Source organism: Hyperoodon ampullatus (assembly GCF_949752795.1).
Source record: "Hyperoodon ampullatus genome assembly, chromosome: 1".
NCBI classification, from domain to species: domain Eukaryota; kingdom Metazoa; phylum Chordata; class Mammalia; order Artiodactyla; family Ziphiidae; genus Hyperoodon; species Hyperoodon ampullatus.
Genome location: NC_136914.1, coordinates 90,262,578 through 90,284,963, shown reverse-complemented (window position 1 = coordinate 90,284,963; position 22,386 = coordinate 90,262,578). Strand labels below are relative to the sequence as shown.

Here is a 22,386-nt window from a genome sequence, read left to right as displayed (position 1 = left end):
CTTTCTGGTATTTTTCCTAAGGCTAATAGTGGATTCAGAATTTCTACACAGTAAGGGCTTAGGGCAGCCATCTGGTGGGCACTAGGAACTTATTTTAAAGCTATATTTATTTACCAAATCAACTGTTTTTTTTTTTGTTTTTTTTTTAAGTTTATTGTTTGGGGGTGGCTTGGGCTCCTCAAGGATGTCACTGGAAGTTAAAACCCCCAAGGCCACCCTTTTGCTTAAGTCAATGTTTTAAGACATGCTTTTTGAGTTTATATCACTGCATTGTAAATAACTGACTGAATCCAAAAAGCACACTTCTGTGGAGAAGCCCACACTGATAGGAATGAAGCAGGGACAAACACATGTCACTTGGGGCCATTGGTGACTGAGTTCCTATATCACGCCTTTTCTGAGCAGTGCAGGAAAGAGCTTGAGCTTTGCAACCTGTTTGTGCATACCAGCGTGGTCACATGACCCTGGGCAAATCCTTTACCCTCTCCGAGCTTCATATCTTCCCCTGTGAAATGGAGAAGATAAAGCCATGCTTCAGATTCTTATGTGAATTAAATATCCTAACCTGATGTAATGCCTGACCTGTAGCAGGCTCTCCATAGACATTTCTTACCTTTGTCTCTTTGTTTCTGTGGTCTCAAAGTGAGTAACAGAGGCTAAAAGAGGTGGACTGATGCAGAAAATGGGCAACACATAGAAGTTCTTTCTCACTTGCCTGTTCTCATCCTGCCTAAATCTGTCATACCCAGGTGGGAAGGACTCACGAACACTTACCAGAGGCGTTCTCCCTGAAGCAATCAGAAATATTTCACTTCAAGTCTGAAGAACTGTTTAGAATTTGGACAGATTCGGATGATGCACAGACTAGGCACACCTGATCCACTTAGAAAGAAGCTGACATTTTCCGACCTCTCAACTGCCTCTTCTAAATCCTTCACTACACCCTTTCCTTTTTCCACTCTCTTCCCACTGGAGCTGGTCTTGGGCATCTGCTGACCTGTCAATTGCTGTTCCACATTCATCAAATAATATGGCACCTACCGTTCAGATGTCCCTTTCCTACTGAGTCTCGCTGTCATTCTGGGCAGCCTCCACAGCTATGAAATATGATGCATCCGAGACATCTGAGTCCCTAGCTTCACAAGTTCTTTTCTTCCCTTTGCTTCAGCCTCTCCACCGTGGTCACCTGAGTCCTGACTCCAAGGTGCTTCACCTCCACAATTGTAACCTCTAGTACAGCATCTTATTTCCTGAACACAGCTTCCTCTGTTTCCAGCTCTTACTCTCTTTCTCACTAAACCTGCTCTTCAACCTTATTGAGATATTTGTCCCCTTGATCTTCAACTTCCTAAGAAATCCTTCCTTCCTATCATCTTGTCCCTCCTTCAGCTTAAGGTCTGTGGTTTTTTATTTAGATGAGTCTCTCCTTACCTCCTCTGCCCCCTTGTCCCTCCACCCCAACTGCTGACCCCAATCTCAGATCATTCCAGGTATCTGCCTTTTGGGCTTTTTCCTACCTGAACTACTAGGCATGGTGAGAGATCACAGCACCGTGTGCACTGTTGCATCAGTTGGGACCCAGGGATACCTGTAATCCTTCCACAGATTCCTACCCCAGCTCTTTTCTGTTGCCTCACCCAATTGGAAAACTGGACATGGCCCCACTTGGAATCCTCCAGGGACTCCTCATCCTTGTTAAGGTAACAGAGCATCCAATGCAGGTAGTGAATCAACCCCTGCCTTCCTCTCCACCTCTTTTCTTGTCATTTACTCACAGAACCACATTCTCCATGACTTGATCTGCTGTGGTTTCCTGAAGGCACCCTGCTCTCTCACATGTTCGTTTTTCTGTATTTGCTACTGCTTCTGCCTAGAATATCGCTCCACGTTGTGGTATGCTGGACAGGTACCTGCTCTTTGTCCAAGATCTCTCTAGCCTTACCTTTTCAGGAAGCTTTATCTCAAGCTCACTGCAGAGGATTTAGTACATCTCCCCTTGGGTCCCACAGCACCCCTGGCCTGCCATCTCTGTGTGCTGGATAGCAGCTGTTTGACCCTCCAGATCCCTTTTCACCCTGTATTGGCTTAAAACGACAGAGATTTGTTGTCTCCGTTCTAGAAGCCAGAAGTATCACATCAAGAAACTGGTGAGGCCATGCTCCCTCTGAAGGCACGAGGGAAGAATCTGTTCCACATCTCTCTTCTAGCTTCTGGTAGCTACAGGTATTCCTTGGTTTGTGGATGTATCACTCGAGTCCTGCATCTCCACATAGTGTTTTCTTTGTGTATCCCCACAGTCTTCCCTCTGTGTCCAAATTTCCCTTTTTTCAGCTATCAAATTTTTCTCATAACACTATTAAAATAATAATTTTAATATTTCACAAATTTTGAAACAAAGAAAAAATAATCTTTGAAATTGAAGAGGTGACTGACAGTTATTAACACTTATTTAATTTTCTTTTATGGGTCCCAAACCTTTTATTCAGTGTGGTACTCTTGTCTTGTTCCCCAATACTAGTTGTGAGCTCTTTAGGGCCATAATCATGTTTGGGCTTCTTTCTGACAGCATCTGGCAGAGAACTTTCTACATAGTATTTATTTCTTGAATTGGACATAGACATTCATTTCTTGGAATGTATATGTTTCATTTAAATTTCATTTTCTAATTATTCATTGCTAACATACAGAAATAAAATAAACTTTTTTACATTGACTTTTTGTCATGTGACCTTGCTAAGTTCACTTATTTGTTCTAATATTTTTCTATAGATTTTTTAGTGTTGTTTACATATACTATCATTTCATCTGAAAACATAGTTTCACTTTTTTCCAATATAGACCCTCATTCTTTCTTTCTTCCTTTCCTTCTTCCCTTCTTCCTTCCTTCCTTCCTTCCCCTCCCCCTCCCCTCCCCCTCCTCCTCCCCCACCCCCTCCTCCTCCCCCACCCCCCTCCTCCTCCTCCCCCACCCCTCCTCCTCCTCCTCCTCCTGCCTTGAAGCCTTTCTTGACCATTATTTTGTCTTCCCCACTACTGTATTCAGAAATACAGATATGACTGGGGTCGTGCACCAAGGGCCAATAGCATACATAGAGTAATGTTTCTTTAAGTGTGATACAGGAACTGAAATAGAATTACTTAACGGTGTTTGATAAAATTGTAGATTCCTGGCGCCCATGTCATTCCTCATTCATACTCTGAGAGCAGGGCCCTGGAATCTGCATTTTAAACAAGCTTCACAGGTATCATTCATACTAAATTTAGAAAACCTCTGCCTCATAATTAATTATGTTTGTATGTGTGGGTTTGTGTGTGTGTGGGTGCACAGCATGTCTTTCTGCTATTTGATATGAAAAAGATAAAAACTAAGGTTAAAAAGCTCACTTGAATTCATTCAACAAATAAGTGGTAGAGGCAGGTTTTGAACCCAAGTCAGAGCCTGACTGCTTCCTGAGCATTCATAGTTTATGTTCCAAGTTAATTTTGCCTGAATTGTTCATAAGATTTTCCCAATCATTTGCTTTGCTTTAGCTTTGTGAAGTTTTTTTACAGCCTCACATAAGGGAGAAAGTTTTATGATCCATTTAAAAATGAAATCTGAAACTTACTTTCTAAAAGCAGTTGTTTCCTTTTGATTTGCAAATTTTTATTCAAAATTCATGTTTGAAAACCAGCAAAGCAATGAATTCTCTAAAAAAAGAATTTTTTGGTTCTTTTCAGATGTCTTGTTAACAATCCTGTGAGACCAAAAGAGTTGAAAAGTATATGAAAAGAATCAACAATTACTATTAAAAATCCTTTCTTGGGCTTCCCTGGTGGCGCAGTGGTTAAGAGTCCGCCTGCCGATGCAGGGGACACGGGTTCGTGCCCCGGTCCGGGAAGATCCCATGTGCCGTGGAGCGGCTGGGCCCGTGAGCCATGGCTGCTGAGCCTGCGCGTCCGGAGACTGTGCTCCGCAATGGGAGAGGCCACAGCAGTGAGAGGCCCGCGTACCGCAAAAAAAAAAAAAAAAAAAAAAAAAAAATCCTTTCTCGAACTACAAATTTTACCTTTAATACATGAAAAAATTTTAATGCAAAAATTAAAAATAAAATATTAGCAGCTAGGATTCAATATATATGGAAAGAACTTACCATAATCAAGAAGAGTTTATTCCAAAGCTATTAAAATAATTTATTAAAGTAGCTCATCATGTTAATAGGGAAAATTAAAAGAAAAAAAGGATTATTTCTATAAAAGGAAGAGAGCCTTAATAAAAATCAACGTTTATTCCAATTTCTAATTTTTAAAAATTGGTAAAATATGAATAAATGGAGATTTCTCTAACATGAATCAAACATCTCTCTTAAGCTAACAGTCAGCAATATGCTTAAGAGTGAAACTTTAAAACATTCTCATAAAGCCAAGAACCATACTAGGTATCTCTTAAGACAGTTGTCCAGTTGTTAAGACTCTGTGCTTCCACTGCAGCGGGCACGGTTTTGATCCCTGGTTAGGGAACTAGGATCCTGCATGCTGCGTGGGCAAAAAAAAAAAAAAAAGATTGTTACTTGTTCTGTTCTGGAATTTTTAGTCAAGGTAACTAGACATCAAAGCTAAATACCTCATGAAAAAGAGGAAAGAATAATTTGTGTAAGTACTATGATTACATTACTGAAAACAGAAATTATTTAACAGAAAAACTATTAGAAATAATTTTTGTAAAGCTCAGTTAAGTTGGCTGGTTTCAAGATAAATAAATAAATAAAATATTTTTATGATATAGCAAAAGCAATGAGTTAAAATATATCAAGGGAAAACTATCTTAACTATCTTAATAGAAACAAAAATACAAAACATCTAGAAATTAATAAAAATGTAGGATTGATATGTAGAAACTTTTTCAAAAACATAGAGGAAAATAATTTCCCAACTTATTTTATAATTTTAATGCAAACTCCATCAAAATCTTTACGGTTGGCAAGGCAAATTTAGAATGATGACATTTCAAACTAGTCAGGAAAAGATGGACTATTGGTTATTGATTTAGTGCTATTTATACTATTGACTAGTCATTTAGAAAACATAAAGTTGAATCCCTACCTCACACCTTATACCAAAATAAATTTGATAGATTAAAATCTAAATGTGAAAAAGGAAACCATAAAAGCAGTGGAGAAAATGTGTTGATAAATAATTATACGGTCTGGTGTGGAATTTTGAGTATCTTTATTTTTCTATTTATATTTTCTGTTTACTTTCTTCCTAGAGTGAATATGTATTAAAAAGTGATTGTGTGATATAAAAAAAAGTTTTTTCCTATGTAGAGCACTTAGGCCAACAAGAAATTATGGGACAAAGGAAGTGATTCTTTTTTTCTTCAGGTCCAAGCAAAGCCCAGGTTTGGTTCATTCTGACATATTGGATAATATTAGTTGTCCTTGTTTAATCTTTTTTACTCACGTAGTTTTTTCTATGTTGTGATGGATGAAATAATCATATATTCTCCTTTTCCTAATCATAAGGCACGGGGTCTCCCAGAAGGAGTAGTGATTGATGACAATAGGAAGCCAGCATGCTATAAATATAACCAGAATATCCATGCTGTTGCTGAAAAGGAGTCAGTGAAACAATTCTCTTCTTAAGGTGGTTGTTTCTTTAAAACTTACTTTAATTACATTTTAAAATATGTGCACACTTTTATTAACAGACATTACAAAAATTCTGTTTACTATTTATTGACTACTGGCTGCTAGTTGTTTTCATTAGTTGTATGAATACTAGGGTGAAATAAAGAGCATTATTTATGGCTATCCTCACTGGAAGATGTAATGTTTTAAAGAATGAAGTGTGCTTTTTACATTTTCCCACATCAAACGATTTTTTTCTTTTTCTTTTTTTGGTTTTTGCTTTTCTATTTTATTCATAACAAAGGCAAGTTTCCCTCCAAAACCCAGAGATCGGTGGTAGAAAAATAACAAAGGAAAAATCCCCAATCCGTATAATAAAAACCTGGGAGTGCAGGTTAGGGGGTGTGTGTTGTGGAGGAGGGGAGGGATGGATGGATAACCAGCCACAGAGGATTAGGTGGAGGTTTGGTACCTGCTGAAGTTGTCCAGCACCCGTCATCCTCTCAGCATGTTGGCCTTCTTTGGGTCTTCATCAGCAGGACCATAGCAAGTGACATTCAGTACAAGAGCTGGTGTTCTTGGAGCCTGTGAACAGATACTGGGTTTTTGTTTTGTCGACTGGAAAAAACACACAACTTAAAAGTTGAGAATTATATTTTCTTAGGGGACATTACTGAGGACTATAGTCCGGGAAGGCAACCTCTCAGATAACTCTGAGGGACTGATCCAAAGAGGTAAGGGAGGAACAAGAATATATAGGAGTTTTTGCTGGGGGAAAAAAAAAAATCATGTAGTCGAACATCAAAAGATTACTGCTAATCACAAAAAAACAGACTTCTCAAGTTAATGATTTTAGTGCTTTACTATGTATGGGAAGAGTCAAGAGTCTGGACTCATTGAAATTATTCCTTTGATATGCATCTTAACTATCAAGGGCCAGTGTCCTGTTTTCTCCATCCTGAATTCCCCCAAGGGCACACCTACCCTGGCGTCTGCAGTGGCTGATGGCTGAATAGCGGGCAACATTCATCTGTTGTTTACTGGAATGGCAGACAACATTCTTTGTTTACTGAAACAGCAGCATTTTAAAAAATCCACAGTGTCCTTTTGTTTTTCTGCTGGCACATAGCACTTTATTTGTGGGGAGGCTTGGTCTGGGAGAGGGGAGGCTGGGATGGACACCTAGCACCCATCTAGGCCCATTTTCCTGGACATCAGGTGTTATCTCCATGCAAGTTTGGAGGAAACACCCTTAGAGATAAAATCCCCAGGGGGCAGCGTTGTGACTGCCAAGCAGCAGGGGTTGGAGGAGCATCCTGGGCACAGCTGGGCCCTTGGGATGACAGGGCTTCAACGTTGGGCTCCACGTCCATGGTTAGAAAGCAGTGGCTGTACCTGTGCACACAGGCACATTGTTGGGGCCCCCCAGGAGCTTCTCCAAGTTCCAGGCCACGTCACTGCAGCACGCTGAAGACCAGATGAAGTACTTGGGGCTGGTCATGAGTGCAGGGACGTTGTCATTGGACGCTGGCAGGGCCTCAGGAAAGAAGGCAAGAGCGAGTGTGCCCACGTGTCATTCATGTTGCCTGAAGCTGGGCTGGAACCTGCTGCCAGGACAGATTTGGAGTTCAGGATCACTTTGTTCTTGGCGTTTTCCTGATGTCTGAAGTGGTTGCCCGGGAAGCTGAGCACTATGTGTATCAGAATAATTTAGGGGGACTTGTTGAAATGTGGATCAGTTGTATCTTTATTCACTCCAAAATTTGAATACCACTTGAGACCCTTTTATTTTTTCTGAATGCCTGTAGAAATTCACAGTTGATTACACCCATTTTGGTATTTTATTTTACTGCTTTTCATTGTTACTTAATTGTTGGATGTGCCTGTGAGGTCCCTATAGTTTTGTTCTACACATTTTGTTCCATACATTGCCTAAATATTTCAAAGCTGGAGTAAATCCAAATTAAAAAAAAAAAAGAGTTCTACACCTCTGAATTTAAAAAAAATTTTTAAATACACAAAACCCTTGAATTTAAAAAAATACACAAAATCCCTGACTAGTGATTATTAAGTGCTTGGATCATGACTGTATTCTATTAAAAAATAATTCCTACATGTAACTGGAAATAAGATTGTTATTTCAGCCTTAGAAGAATGATAGAGTGAAACTTTTGATTATGTATGTAAATATATAAAAAGTCTTCCTACTAACAAGACTTTTTTTCTCCCCAGCTATTAAGCTAACCATGAAGAAAATTATCATCAATACACGGCGCTCTTTTGTACACATTCCCAATGTGATTGTACCAGATATTGAAAAGGAAATAAGAAGGATGGAAAATGGAGCATGCAGGTAAATGCATGCTTTTTTCTATGGTTTTTTTTTTTTTTTCCTGGCTGTGTCGGGTCTTCGTTGCTGCGCGCAGGCTCTCTCTAGGTGCAGCGAGTGGGGGCTACTCTTCGTTGTGGCGTGAGGGCTTTTTCATTGTGGTGGCTTCTCTTTGTGTGGAGCACAGACTCTAGGTGCGTGGGCTTCAGTAGTTGTGGCACACAGGCTCAGTAGTTGTGGTGCACGGGCTTAGTTGCTCCGTGGCATGTGGGATCTTCCTGGACCAGGGATTGAACCTGTGTCCCCTTCATTGGCAGGTGGATTCTTAACCAGTGCACCACCAGGGAAGTCCCTATTTTTTTTTTTTTTTTTGGCGGTACGCGGGCCTCTCACCGTTGTGGCCTCTCCCGTTGCGGAGCACAGACTCCGGATGCGCAGACTCAGCGGCCATGGCTCATGGGCCCAGCCACTCCGCGGCATATGGGATCTTCCCGGACCGGGGCACAAACCCGTGTCCCCTGCATCGGCAGGTGGACTCTCAACCGCTGCGCCACCAGGGAAGCCCCCCTATGTATTTTTAATACTAGCCAAAGTTCTTCAATTTAACTAAGCTTAATTTCAGTTTAACTTTTAATTTGAAACCTTGAACTTTGTACTTTATTTAATTTAGTGAATTTATTCTTTAGGACAGCCTTACTTATCTAACAAATGAACATAGATATTATTGTGGTGATTCTTTAGATGCACCTTTGCCAAATATTTCGTTAGTCACTGGCAAGACCTTTCCTCATGGGACATTTCACATCTAAAGGGATAACATTACCATAGAGAAATGTGAAAAAAAATACAAAGTGTGAAATGCTAACGTGTTTTAAAAGTATAATTTAAAGTGGTTACCCTATAAATGAATAGAATTTGTATAAATGTGGATGAATTTACTTTTAGTGGAAGGAAATGTTATTACATGTTCAGAAAACTGTATAACATGACCTGAAGTACAGATATCATACTTTTGATTTGATAAATATTAGCTAATCAATGCATCAAACAATATAAATATGGAAGACCTAGAAAGTATTTTCTTAATTACACGTATTTTACTGGATTGTGCATATACTCTATCTAATTCTGTGTATTCTGAACAGTTGTCATCTCACTCTTATTAAAAACTGTTGTCTGTGTTCGTTTGAGAGAGAAAGAGACGAGAAATGAGACATGTTCCCCCACAATGGTTTAAAGCACTGATCTAATTAATCTCTGCCTCCTATTGAACCATAGCTCCTTTTCTGATGATGATGACAGTGCCTCTATATTTGAAGAATCAGAGAGTGAAAACACTCATGCAAGGGATTCCTTTAGAAGTAGTCAACATGGAAGGGGACAGCCATCACAGAGGTAAGCAGTATGATCTATCCCTCCACATCAGTTTTTAAACTATTATTTAGATGAAAGAAAGGTGTTCTACTCTTCCACTCAGTGGGCTTGGCCAACACTCCTGCTACCCAGCTACTCTGCAGGATCTCGGGAGTAAATTGCTACTTCTGTTCCTTACCCTCTTCTTCTCTTGGGAAACTGCCACTGCCTGATGATAATTTGTGTCCATGGGGTTCCAAGCCATGAACACTCTTGCTGATCATTTTCCCTGAGACCCGTGTCTGTCCCTTAGGAAACCTCATGCCTGAGTCCTCTCTGATTTCTTCCTTCTTTCTGATCCTTCTTCCAAGCAATTACGTGTGAGAGGGTTTAGCTGTCACTCTCTAAAATGGTCTCTCCCATTCAATCCTACTTTCAGGGAAGCAGAGCGCTAGGGTGAGTAACGAGATGAGAAAAGCTAAAAAATCCTTAGGGAAAAAAGTACTTGTGGAAACTTCAAACGTGTGACCCTGAGAGTGTGGAAAGAGTGTGGTATTGGTGTGGATCAGGGGTTCCCATCCTGTCAAACCTATTTACTTCTACTTTGTTTTTTTCCCTCTTTTTTCCCCCTCCTGTTTCTTTTCTCACTGACCACCTTCAGCTTTCATACTGTTTGCATTTGTCTTGTCTTCCCTTCCTATCTTCCCGGACAATCTAAGTCTTAATTGCTTTCTGGGAGTTAGTAGCATCCAAACTGGCTTACTCAGGGTGTGGAGGATGGTATTGTGATGCATTGTGAGCACCGATTAATAAACATTTATTAATTACTTTGGTTCATGGCCCTGATATTCAGCAACTCATGCTTCGTGGAGACTCTATATTTTCAAAAATTATCTAGGCACGAGTTAGTAATGGGTAGAACCTGAAAAGAATTTGTTCTTTAAGACTTTTTATTTACTCTGGACATTACACACATGGTGACTATTATGATTTCACTGTGCTTTTTCATTTCCCAGGGAGCAGTACTTGCCTGGAGCCATTGCACTTTTCAATGTTAACAACAGCAGCAATAAAGAACAGTAAGTACATTGACAATAGTAAACCAAACCTTTGTTTTTAAAGAAAGACAGTAAAAAGGTAGAAATACATCTGAATGTGTTATACTGCAGATAAGGGCAAACTCTATCTAATCCAATGGCAAAGTTTTTCCATTATTTTGTCATTTGGTTATTTCCTCCTGAAAAATGTAGCTACTCATGTTACAAGTAATATGTATGTACGTATGTATGTATTTGAATACGTGTAGAAAAACCATGTTTATAGCATATATGAAATTGCCCCGCCATGTGGTTAGGGTTAGGGTGGCTGACAAAATAAATAAAACATCATTAATCCTTCCCATTCTGAGCCAATGTGTCTTAGGTCAAGTTTCCCAGGAGACAGTCTCTGAGAAGGAGCTTTGTATACAGAGGTTTATTGGGAGTGCTCTCAGAAATGATACCTAGAAGGGAGTTAGGGGAGTAGGATTGGGTAGAAGGAGAAGTTGAACTTCAGAGAATAGAGTTGATGTGCCATGTGATGCTATGGGGAGCTCTGGAGAAGGGATGGCCCTTCAGAGCTGTTCCATAGTTAGGCAATAGGACTGGGCTTTGTACCCATGCGCAGTCATTGTATGAGGACTGCCTCTAGGAAGGGGTGCATAATTTTGAGCACGGTGGCTTCCTTCAGCCAAGGCCAGCCAAGGGAGAGGGAAACTATGAGCTGGCAGCAACCCAAACTGGATAGTGGCACTGGTCAAAGCCCTGAGGCAAAAAAGCAAATTAGTATCCATAATATATATTGATTCAAGTCAAGATTATTTGATGCCCTTTCCATGGTGTAATTAACTTGCCATCAAGTGACTGATTGCTTTCCTCAAGTAATGGAGCTCTTTTAGAGTCATAGCATTAGTCTTTGTAACTGGAAGACTGGACATTCAGCAATAGCAGCAGTTAAATTGCCTGGGTGAACGGGACCTCATGTGTTGGGCCCATGTATAGTCTCCATCTCTTCCACCATGGTTGCTCCATTCATATCCACATTGTGCCAGCATTGAGGATGCCAGTGACAGAGGTTGGCTTTGTCAGCAGGCTGATTTATTCTGTCTACTTGGTTGTTCTTTTCTTTTCCATGGCACCTACTATTTGATGGGCATTAATATGGGATACAAAGGTTTTAAAACCTTGTGCTCATGCCCATAAAGTCCATTTAGTCTGCCTATTCTCCAGAATTATTTTTCCCGATCTTGCAATATTTTTTCATCAGGTCCCTGACCAACCACCCAATGCATTGTGACTGCCCATGAATCACTGTATATTCTTTTTTTTAAAAAAAAATAATAAATTTATTTATTTATTTATGGCTGCCGTTGGGTCTTCGTTGCTGCGTGCAGGCTTTCTCTAGTTGCAGCGAGTGGGGGCTACTCTTTGTTGCAGTGCACGGTCTTCTCATTGTGGTGGCTTCTCTTGTGGCAGAGCACGGGCTCTAGGCACGCGGGCTTCAGTAGTTGTGGCTTGCAGGCTCTAGAGCGCAGGCTCAGTAGCTGTGGCGCATGGGCTTAGTTGCTCCGTGGCATGTGGGATCTTCCCAGACCAGGGCTCGAACCCGTGTCCCCTGAATGGGCAGGTGGATTCTTAACCACTGTGCCACCAGGGAAGTCTGCCTTGTATATTGTTAATTTAGGCCATTGCTTTTTCCCCACAAAGTAGATGATTGTGCATTGCTTAAAGCTGTGCCATTGGTAAGATTAACCTCAGTATCTTTTAAGGCCACCTCTAGGTAAGGCTGTATTGTAGACAACAGCTCATTTTGGCTTGCATCCAGATGCTAAGCTGACTCACCCACAGATCATGCTCCATCAGTTGTTCCTATAAGCCCAGTATATGGCCATGGGTCTGGGGGGAGGAATAGCTTTGATGCAGCAGTGGTAGATGACATGGGGCGAGGGTGCCGAGCCACCTGCTCAGTCCCAAGTACATCGCTTTATCATGTGACAGGTTGCAATACAACCTTATGACTTGTTAGTTCTGGCAGGATCCAGCTCATGGTCAGCAGTCATTTTCTGTCCCATGGTTAGATAATCCTCTTTCAGGACCCAATTAACATGATGTCATTGATATGGATATAGTGGACCAATGTGATACTCTGAGGAATGTCCACGTGGTCCAGGTCCCTCTAGATTATGTCATGACAGTGGGAGGGGGAGTTAACATAGCCCTGGAAAATAGTGTAAATACATACTGTTTTCCATCCCATGTGAATATGAACTGTTTCTGACCCTCTTCCCCGATAGTGGTTAAAAATAACACATTCACCACGATTGACCCGGAACCTTAGGAATATGGTATTGATTGGGTGAGTGTATTGTTTTTCACATCTGCCACAGTGACTACATTTGGAGCTATTATTTGGTTGATTTTGCATTAGTCTGCTGCCATCCACCAGGATCCATTTGGTTTTAATAAGGGCCAGACATTGAATTAAATGAGGGTGTGATGGAGAAGCACCACCCCTGCATGCATTAGGTCTTTAAGGATTGCATTTCCTTTCCTGTCCAGGTTGCAATATTGCTTTTTGCCAGCAGGTAGGAGGCAGCTTTAGGGCTTCCACTTGGTCCTCCCCACTATGTTAGCTCTTATTCCACAAGCCAAGGAACTAGTGGAGATGAGGAGATGATTGTCATTCTGCCAATGACTAAATAAATGCATTCCATGTTTACATAGAGGAACTGGACAAATGACCACAAGGGGGCATCCTTAGACCCAGTGGAGGCCCCACAAATTACTACCAAACCACCATATGTCCCTCACTTTAATGGGGGTGGGGCATGATGATGCTTTAGTCCCTGGGTCTCAATGTCAACTTGGGTCCTGTGTGAAAATGGCCTTTAATGTATCTAGGTATTCTTTTTTACCCCCAGTGTACAGTTACTTAAGTAAATGATCATTGGTTTTCTTTGGAGGAAAGACTGGGGAAATCATTACTGAATATACTTGTCATGGTGTTGCAGAGTCCTTCTTCATGGGGACTGGGCTTCTCCTCTGACTGGTGGTTTCATTTCTGAGAGCTACCTCAGGTTTAGAAACTATTCAAGGGGTTGTGACTTTTTATTGGGGTAAGTTGCCATTAACCTCCTGAGCATCCATTTCCAATTTGTTTTTTATTATAAATGTAAAACAGTACCCTAACAAGTCAACAAGGTGCCCATCTATCTAGGAATACAGTATTCTGTTAATCTCTTCCATAGCGCTCTGTGGGTTAAGACCCTGGCTACTATGCTCACCTTACTGATAATTAAAATTATCAGACCTGTTTCTCTTCTGATGGGTAAGCACTGCCACTGGTCTCTGTGATTTCTAGATCCTGTCATCCCTATTGCTCTCAGGGAAGTCTAGTTCTGTACCCAGTTCAGCATCTCTCACTATCAGCCCTGGTCTACAGAGGACAGCACCAATGAGCTTCTCAGTAATGTTGGTGCCCCTCTCACCAGCACATTCCCTGTCATTTTTGTATCCTCTGAGCCCTCTTAGGGAACATAATCAGTTGGTGGGCTATTTTTCTTACTTAGTATATCCATTTTAGCCTACCACTTCTCTGAATCTTTCTGATACCTTCCTCCACCATGTGCCATGGCATTTTATAATTTATATTTCACTTACTGTGAGCTGTCACCTTTTCTGAGCTTCTAAGAGCCATCCAAGAAGTGTGCCAGCACCATCTCCCAGGGTCTATGTTAGGGTGTTAAATCTTGTATCATAGGAATGTACTCCCATAGCAATAAACTCCCCCTTATCTAACTTTATGTTCTGTTTCTGTTTGTACATGACAACCTTAGGTGCCAAGCCCCATCTCCTTGTCAATTTTATCTCCTATTTCTCCTTAGTAGCAGCTTTCTACTTCTGCTGGGCCATTCCTATACAGACTAAGTTCATTTGTATATTTGCACCTGAAAATTTTCCTCCCTTTAACATCCTTTCTCTTCTTCTTCTTCTTTTTTTTTTTTTTTTGCGGTACGCGGGCCTCTCACTGTTGTGGCCTCTCCCGTTGCGGAGCACAGGCTCCGGACGCGTAGGCTCAACGGCCATGGCTCACGGGCCCAGCCACTCCGTGGCATGTGGGATCTTCCCAGACCGGGGCACGAACCTGTGTCGCCTGCATCGGCAGGTGGACTCTTAACCACTGCGCCACCAGGGAAGCCCCCTTTCTCTTCTTCTTAACCTCTCCAACTCTTACCCATACTCTGAGGCCTAGGTTTAGACCTACTTCCCTTTAAAAGCCTTCCCTGACTATCACAGTGGTAACGAGATGCCTGATCATTCATGTCTGAATAATACATTTTCCCAAGATATCTGAGCCAACAATGACAGCCTACTATGTCCTTAGCTCTGTCTGACTCAAGAATCCATTCTTCTGCTGATAGAGAAAGCCAAATGCAGAAGGAGCCCGCTAATCCCATATTCTCCACTCAAGAAGAAATTGTATAAAGAAGAAGGTGATCTCAAATCTGGTGAATGATTCTAATTAGGATTCTACTCTGTTACCACAGAGCTTTTTGTCTGCTCATAAAACATTGCTTCAGGGGCTTCCCTGGTGGCGCAGTGGTTGAGAGTCCGCCTGCCGATGCAGGGGACGCGGGTTCGTGCCCCGGTCTGGGAGGATCCCACATGCCGCGGAGCGGCTGGGCCCGTGAGCCGTGGCTGCTGAGCCTGTGCTCCGGAGCCTGTGCTCCGCAAGGGGAGAGGCCACAACAGTGAGAGGCCCGTGTACCGCAAAAAAAAAAAAAAAAAAAACATTGCTTCAGCCAGGATTACCCCTCTAAAGAAAATTGATGGCATTTTCTTGAAATTCTCAAAACTCTTATTCAAGTATAAATACAAGTGACATCAAGAAGCCTAAATTTTAAGTACCCATTTTTTGGATATACATTGAGACTTTGAAAGTACACTCTTGGGGGCTCTTGTTTCTTAAATTTCCCTCCCTGGGTTTATGCCTTTATCCACCTCCATTTTCTCCAATTTTCCACATGCACTAATTCCCAGGAATTTTATTTGTTTATTGTCTGGGTGCATGTCTATTTCTTGTTGAACCCACCATTAGGAGATCAGATTTATGGTCTCTGAATATGGGGGCAGGTCTTTGAACACGGGGGCAGGTCTTTGAACACAAAGCCCAGAATTCTTGCCCAGTGCAGAGGAAGGTAAACAAGAATGGAGTCAGAATGTAATTTGATTATGTGATATATTGTTTTTTTTCTATAGAAAACCAAAAGAAAAAAAGAAAAAGAAAAAAGAAAAGAAGAGGTAAGTAAGACTTTGGCATGAATCACCCCACATTTTTCTATCCATAACATTTTTGTATTTTGCCAACTACATCTCTCATTTCTTCAGCAAGCCAGATGATAAAAATGAAAATAAAAAGGACCCAGAAAAGGAAAAGAAGAAAGAAAAGGACAAAGACAAGAAAAAGAAAGAGGAGAAAAGCAAAGACAAGAAAGAAGAGTAAGTATTTTTACTGGCATTGAAATTAGGAATAAATTTGTGATGGGTTTAGGATGCAGGGATAATTTCCCACAAGTTTATAGTAAAGAGGCCCAGTGTAAAGACTAAATAAATTGCTATCAAATGTGAATTTAATTTTTTTCAAATTTCCTTAAAATTAACAACGGTAGCCTTAGTTTTCTAATCAAGAATTTTCAGCGTCATGGTTAATTTCCTTCCTTAAACACTGGTGAAGATAAACTTACCACTGGGACAGATTTAGGATCCAAAGAAAATTGTGTTTCTAGGATCTTACCATCAATATTTTTAGTCGAAATAAAAATGTAATAATTTCATTAACATTTTTGAGTCATAAATACTGTATGGCAAATAATCCAAAGTAAAGTAGTCTCATTGCAAAAGCCATGCCTAATTTTGAGAGCAGTATAAATGCTGTCAAAACATCAGCTATTTGAAAGAAACTTTTTAAAACATTTGAGAGTTAGAATTTCACAAGGATAAGGCTGAGTGATATTTTCAGAACTATCTTTTTGCTTTTTATTAAAGAAAATATTGTCTTCTAAACTTACTCAAAGAAAACTCTTTACCAGATGATGGTTTACTTATTTGTGCCTGTTAGAAATGTGTTGATGTTGTATAAAAGAAAAAATCCTTAAAAATATAAATTTGATACCAGAAAGTTTAAAAAAAAATGTCCATTTGATCATATAGTTCCTTCCTTCCTTCTTTCTTTTGCCCTCTATTGCCTCTCAATTCTTCATACACACTTAAGAACAAGCACTTTATATTAGATTGTGTTATATTCTTCTCTCCATACAGATGAGAAAGAAGCCATGAGTTCCCCCTCACAGTGTGGTCCCCAATTGTTTTGTTACCTGGTAGGGGGAGTGGTAAAATCATCATTGTCCCACCAACCATTGCCTACCAAAGGGGTCTGTGGAATATCCAGAGTTCGGCATGATCTATGCCATTGTTCTCTCTCAGTAGCTGGAGTGATAGAAGTGTCTGCAGCATCACAGTAAAACAAGGTTTTTAATAAAAGTCTAAAGTATGGTTTAATGTAAGACTAGTAATTTAACTATCTATCCACCCCTCCCTAACCAGTTTCTTATGACTAATGCACTTATGCCAAGCTAGTCTTCCCACTGTGGAGTGAGCTTCTTCAGCTTATTTCTAATTCATCAATTGTGGGCGATGGGCATAACCATATTTGGTATTTGAAATAAAAATATTCTTGTTTCTTGGTAACCTTCCCCTTTATTTCCAATTGCTGCTAGGGAGAAGAAGGAAGTCATGGTTATTGATCCCTCAGGAAGCACGTATTACAACTGGCTGTTTTGCATCACCTTACCTGTCATGTACAACTGGACCATGATTATTGCAAGGTGTCTATATATTTTTGTGGATCTCAAACCACTTCTAGTTTCCAAGTTAACTGACTTAACAGTTTGGCCTAGAGCTCTTTAGGACATACCTCCTTTCTCCACCACAGGTTGTGAAGAGAGGTTGCATCATTCTCAATGTGTTTTCCTAAGAGCAAGAGTAGCTGCTTTGGTTCCCAATATCCTTGGAAATCCAGTATGGGGATGGGGGTGGGGTGGGGATAGTTTTAAACTTTTGATTGCTCAATCATTTAATTAGAACTTTGGGAGAAACTTTTTATTTTCTTTGGCCTGCAAGAAAAAAATTTTGCCAAGACTGGAAAAAGATCAAGGATCTAGGTTTTATAGAGCAAGATGTGTTTCTCAAGGGATATCTATGGTTCCTTGTCTTTTAGACAGTAAACATCTCAGCCATCCAGGACCATGCATGATTTCCCAAGGCATTTTGGGTACAAATAGTCAACATGAACCTGGCTATCAATGTGTATCACCCAAAAATACTTTGACGTTAGCTTGAAGCCATTTATTCTCATTTGATGTTTTCACAAAGCTGACTAGCATAATGGAAAGAATGTTGAAATTCAGAAGTGTGAGAAAACTAAATCCAACCCTCAGATTTGGGAATAGATTTGGGAAAGCCATAGTTGATTAAATGGACTCCAAGGACCCCTCCTCGCCTTAGTGTGTTATACTTCTCATCGTGATAAAAATTATACAAAGAGGACTTTTACTTAAATTGGTCCCATTTCATTTTATTTATACAAGGTTTTCTTTTACAGAGCATGTTTTGATGAACTTCAGTCTGATTACCTAGAATATTGGCTCATTCTTGATTATTTATCAGATACAGTCTATCTTCTCGATATGTTTGTACAAACAAGGACAGGTAAATATGTTGTTTTGGATATTTTGTAATTTCATGCTTTTATCTCTATGTATAACTTGAAATTTCTTTCTTTTTTTTTTTTTTTTTTTTTTTTGCTGTACGCGGGCCTCTCACTGTTGTGGCCTCTCCCGTTGCGGAGCACAGGCTCCGGACGCACAGGCTCAGAGGCCATGGCTCACGGGCCTAGCCGCTCCGCAACATGTGGGATCCTCCCGGACCGGGGCACGAACCCGTGTCCCCTGCATCGGCAGGCAGACTCTCAACCACTGTGCCACCAGGGAAGCCCAACTTGAAATTTCTTAATTCAAGTATTCTTCAAAAAAAAAAGACTCACAAAAATTTGTTTTAGAGGAAAAAGCACTCTTGAAAGTAAGAGTACCATATACCCACCCACAGGCTTAGGCCACTCCAGCTGATTCAGAAGGATGTTACTAGGCAACCTTCTGGATGTGGATTGATGGCTTTCCTCCATTTTTCTGTTCACTGGGTTTATACCAGGAGAGAGGAATAGAGAAAACAGAAATATTCTGCCAGTTCTGTGGGGAAAGGGTAATTGCTACCTAACAGAGATACCTTGAAGAGGCATGGGGGAAAATGTCATTGTACTCAGCAGAGCTGTACTAGAAATTTTATAAGAAACAGGATGTACATCCTTAATTCAACTTTGTGGTCCATGATGAGGCATTATTGACCAATAATCTGGGCAGGATCTGATAGCTTCCGACTTAAGTATTCTTGTTAAGTAGGTATAAGCTCATTTTTCTATACTACCACATGCAAAGGTAACCTGTGTATGCAGAGTATTGCTTTTAAGAATCATTATGTAAAATAAAGACATTCTCTAATATCAGTGCACTGGAGCAATGCTTCAGTTCAGTTCTATGCACAGCTCTGGTAACCAGGAAGAGAAACAAATTTTTCCCTAGTGAAATATATCCTGGTATTGAAATTCTGGGTTTAACACACAAGGTGCATGGTAGCAGCTTAAGAGAAAGGAAAATCCCAGATGTCTAAGGAAGCCTGGGAGGGGCAAGAAAGAGATATGAAAGTGAAGCCTCAAAGGACATATGCTTCACATTGAAGGGGCAAGGCAAGAATATGCACAATAGTCAAGCAGCAAGGAGGTACCCAAGCTTCAAGGGTGGGGCTGGGATTCTGACAAAAGAGTGGCATGAGGAATTAAGCACAGTGCTAGAAAAAGAAAACTTTCCAAGAACCCTGTTCATAAAAGGCATAGCTTTACTTGGACAAGATGCTGACTCTAGAGAGGTCTGTATATATACCTTGTATATATACATTGCATATAATCTCTCACTTCTGTACTTACAAAGCTTTACTTTTTATTTCTGCAAAAGAACATTTTCCACAGCCATATGTTGATCAGTACTCATATCTTATTACATTGCTAAAAGCATATTTATTGGAATGAACTCTTGTTTTGAACTCAATGAAGTTTGTTGAGAGTTACTTTAGAAAAATTTACAGTGGCATAAAAAGGAAAAAACATTACTTTTTTTTTTTTCTATTTTAGGTTACCTAGAACAAGGACTACTGGTGAAGGAAGAGCTTAAACTCATAGAGAAATATAAATCAAACTTTCAATTTAAACTTGATGTTGTATCAGTGATACCAACTGATCTGCTGTATTTTAATCTGGGCTGGAGCTATCCAGAAATTAGACTGAACAGACTGCTAAGGATCTCTCGAATGTTTGAGTTCTTCCAGAGAACAGAAACAAGGACAAACTACCCAAACATCTTCAGGATTTCTAACCTTGTTATGTATATTGTCATCATCATCCATTGGAATGCGTGTGTGTACTTCTCTATTTCCAAAGCTGTTGGATTTGGAAATGATACGTGGGTCTATCCTGATGTTAACGATCCTGAATTTGGCCGTTTGGCTAGAAAATATGTATACAGCCTTTACTGGTCTACACTGACTTTGACCACCATTGGTGAAACACCACCTCCTGTGAGGGATTCTGAGTATATCTTTGTGGTGGCTGATTTCCTAATTGGAGTGTTAATTTTTGCCACCATTGTTGGTAACATAGGTTCTATGATTTCCAACATGAATGCAGCCAGAGCAGAATTTCAAGCAAGAATTGATGCAATCAAGCAATACATGCATTTTCGAAATGTAAGCAAAGATATGGAAAAGAGAGTTATTAAATGGTTTGACTATCTGTGGACCAACAAAAAAACAGTGGATGAGAGAGAAGTCTTGAAGTATCTACCTGATAAACTAAGAGCAGAGATTGCCATCAATGTTCACTTAGACACGTTAAAAAAGGTGCGCATTTTTGCCGACTGTGAAGCTGGTCTGTTGGTGGAGTTGGTCTTGAAATTACAACCCCAAGTCTACAGTCCTGGAGATTACATTTGCAAGAAAGGGGATATTGGACGAGAGATGTACATCATCAAGGAAGGCAAACTCGCCGTGGTGGCAGATGATGGAATCACTCAGTTTGTAGTATTGAGTGATGGCAGCTACTTTGGTGAGATCAGCATCCTTAACATTAAAGGCAGCAAAGCTGGCAATCGAAGAACGGCCAACATTAAAAGTATTGGCTACTCAGATCTGTTCTGTCTCTCAAAAGATGACCTCATGGAAGCTCTAACTGAGTACCCAGATGCCAAATGTATGCTAGAAGAGAAAGGGAAGCAAATCTTGATGAAAGATGGTCTACTGGACTTAAACATTGCAAATGCTGGAAGTGATCCTAAAGATCTTGAAGAGAAGGTCACTCGAATGGAGGGGTCAGTAGACCTCCTGCAAACAAAGTTTGCTCGGATCCTGGCTGAGTATGAGTCAATGCAGCAGAAACTGAAGCAAAGGCTAACCAAGGTTGAGCAATTTCTGAAACCACTTATTGACACAGAATTTTCAGCTATTGAAGGATCTGGAGCTGAAAGTGGGCCCACAGACTCTACACAGGACTGAAAAGCTGGTTATTCATAAGGACATGCCTCAAGATCCTTTTGGTGATGTGATGATGGCACCTGTAAGTTGAAAGAAGAGAATGATTCAGCTGGGAATTTTTCCATAAGGAAAATGTGCTTTGGTGCAGGGCACCAAAGGCCGTACACTCACTTGTGCGGTACTGTGGCTAAAGAATCATCACACTTAGAATTTTTCACAATGGATAACGTGCAAAGATATAAACCAATTAACTTATCAATATTTATATCTTCTGATTTTTTCACATGTGCTTCTTTTATGTAACACTCTTTATAAAAGTGAACAAGTATCCCTCACTTTCAGGCAATTTATATTGTTAAGGAGCAACTGGGAATTACCGTGTACATCATGTTCAGGATACCATTTAAAAAGAATTAGAATGGAATAAAGTAAAATAAAACCTAAAGCTGTAGTGGATATTATTTATTTGATAATTTAGTAGAGAGTTTAGGATATTTTAGAGCTTCTGGGGCATTTTAGGGACCTTAATCATTTTATTCTAGGGCTTGGGAAGAATGGTTGAGAAAAACTTCTTACTGATAAAAGCATGACAAACCATATATATATATATATATATATATATATATATATATATATATATGAAATTGAAAATCATAAGATGTTATAGGAATCTTTTATAATAAAATTTTTTTAATTATCTAATTATTAAGACCTGACAGCAGTGGCTACTATCTTCTTTCTCTTGACTGACCAGCAATAAGAAAAAAAGATAAAGGTAATACTCTTGCTGGGTGATGAACAAAGGAAATTGTTGTTAGAAAAGGAGACCTGAAAGTTCTATGGTCCAGCATGGGCATCATGGGAGCTTCTTAGAAATTCAGAATCTCAGGCCCTACCCCAGACCTGCTGTATCAGAATCTGAATTTTAACAAACCCCTAGGTAATTCATACATTAAAGCTTGAGAAGCACTTAGCTAGAGAACCAGGAAGGAGTTAATGGGAGGATGGTTCTAGAAAAGAAAAGGGAACTATATGACAAGTGTGTGCTCATGGAAGACATTGCTAATCAATTATACAACTCTACTGCTAAACCCAGATGTGGCTCAATAAATTCTCAAAACAGATCACTGGAATTGATATCAGATTTCTATATGTGCCTGTAATAATATGACTTAACGTGGCTTCTTGTTAATTTGACATTTCAGATATCTATGTGGACCTCAATCGGTGCATGCCAATGGTAGAATTTATCCTACTCTACCAATAGAATATTTATTGAATTATACATTGTCTTTGCAGCCTTACGTTTCCCTTCTACATTTTATCTGTCTCTTTTGTATCGGCAGGCAAGTACTTCTTCACTACA

General features: G+C 40.1%; 1 protein-coding gene across 1 annotated transcript in view; it reads left to right on the top strand.

Moving 5' to 3' along the window:
* CNGA1 (cyclic nucleotide gated channel subunit alpha 1) overlaps nt 1-21,041 on the top strand; it is a gene marked incomplete at its 3' end in the record, with an annotated part of 30,438 nt that extends 9,397 nt beyond the window's left edge. The window contains exons 2-9 of the mRNA XM_079701965.1: nt 7,842-7,962; nt 9,217-9,333; nt 10,308-10,370; nt 15,588-15,629; nt 15,717-15,827; nt 17,105-17,212; nt 17,989-18,095; nt 19,627-21,041. Coding sequence (XP_079558091.1) covers nt 7,856-7,962; nt 9,217-9,333; nt 10,308-10,370; nt 15,588-15,629; nt 15,717-15,827; nt 17,105-17,212; nt 17,989-18,095; nt 19,627-21,041 — 2,070 coding nt within the window. The 5' untranslated portion in view covers nt 7,842-7,855. The remainder of the gene's footprint in view (nt 1-7,841; nt 7,963-9,216; nt 9,334-10,307; nt 10,371-15,587; nt 15,630-15,716; nt 15,828-17,104; nt 17,213-17,988; nt 18,096-19,626) is intronic.
* Between the last annotated feature and the right edge of the window lie 1,345 nt (nt 21,042-22,386).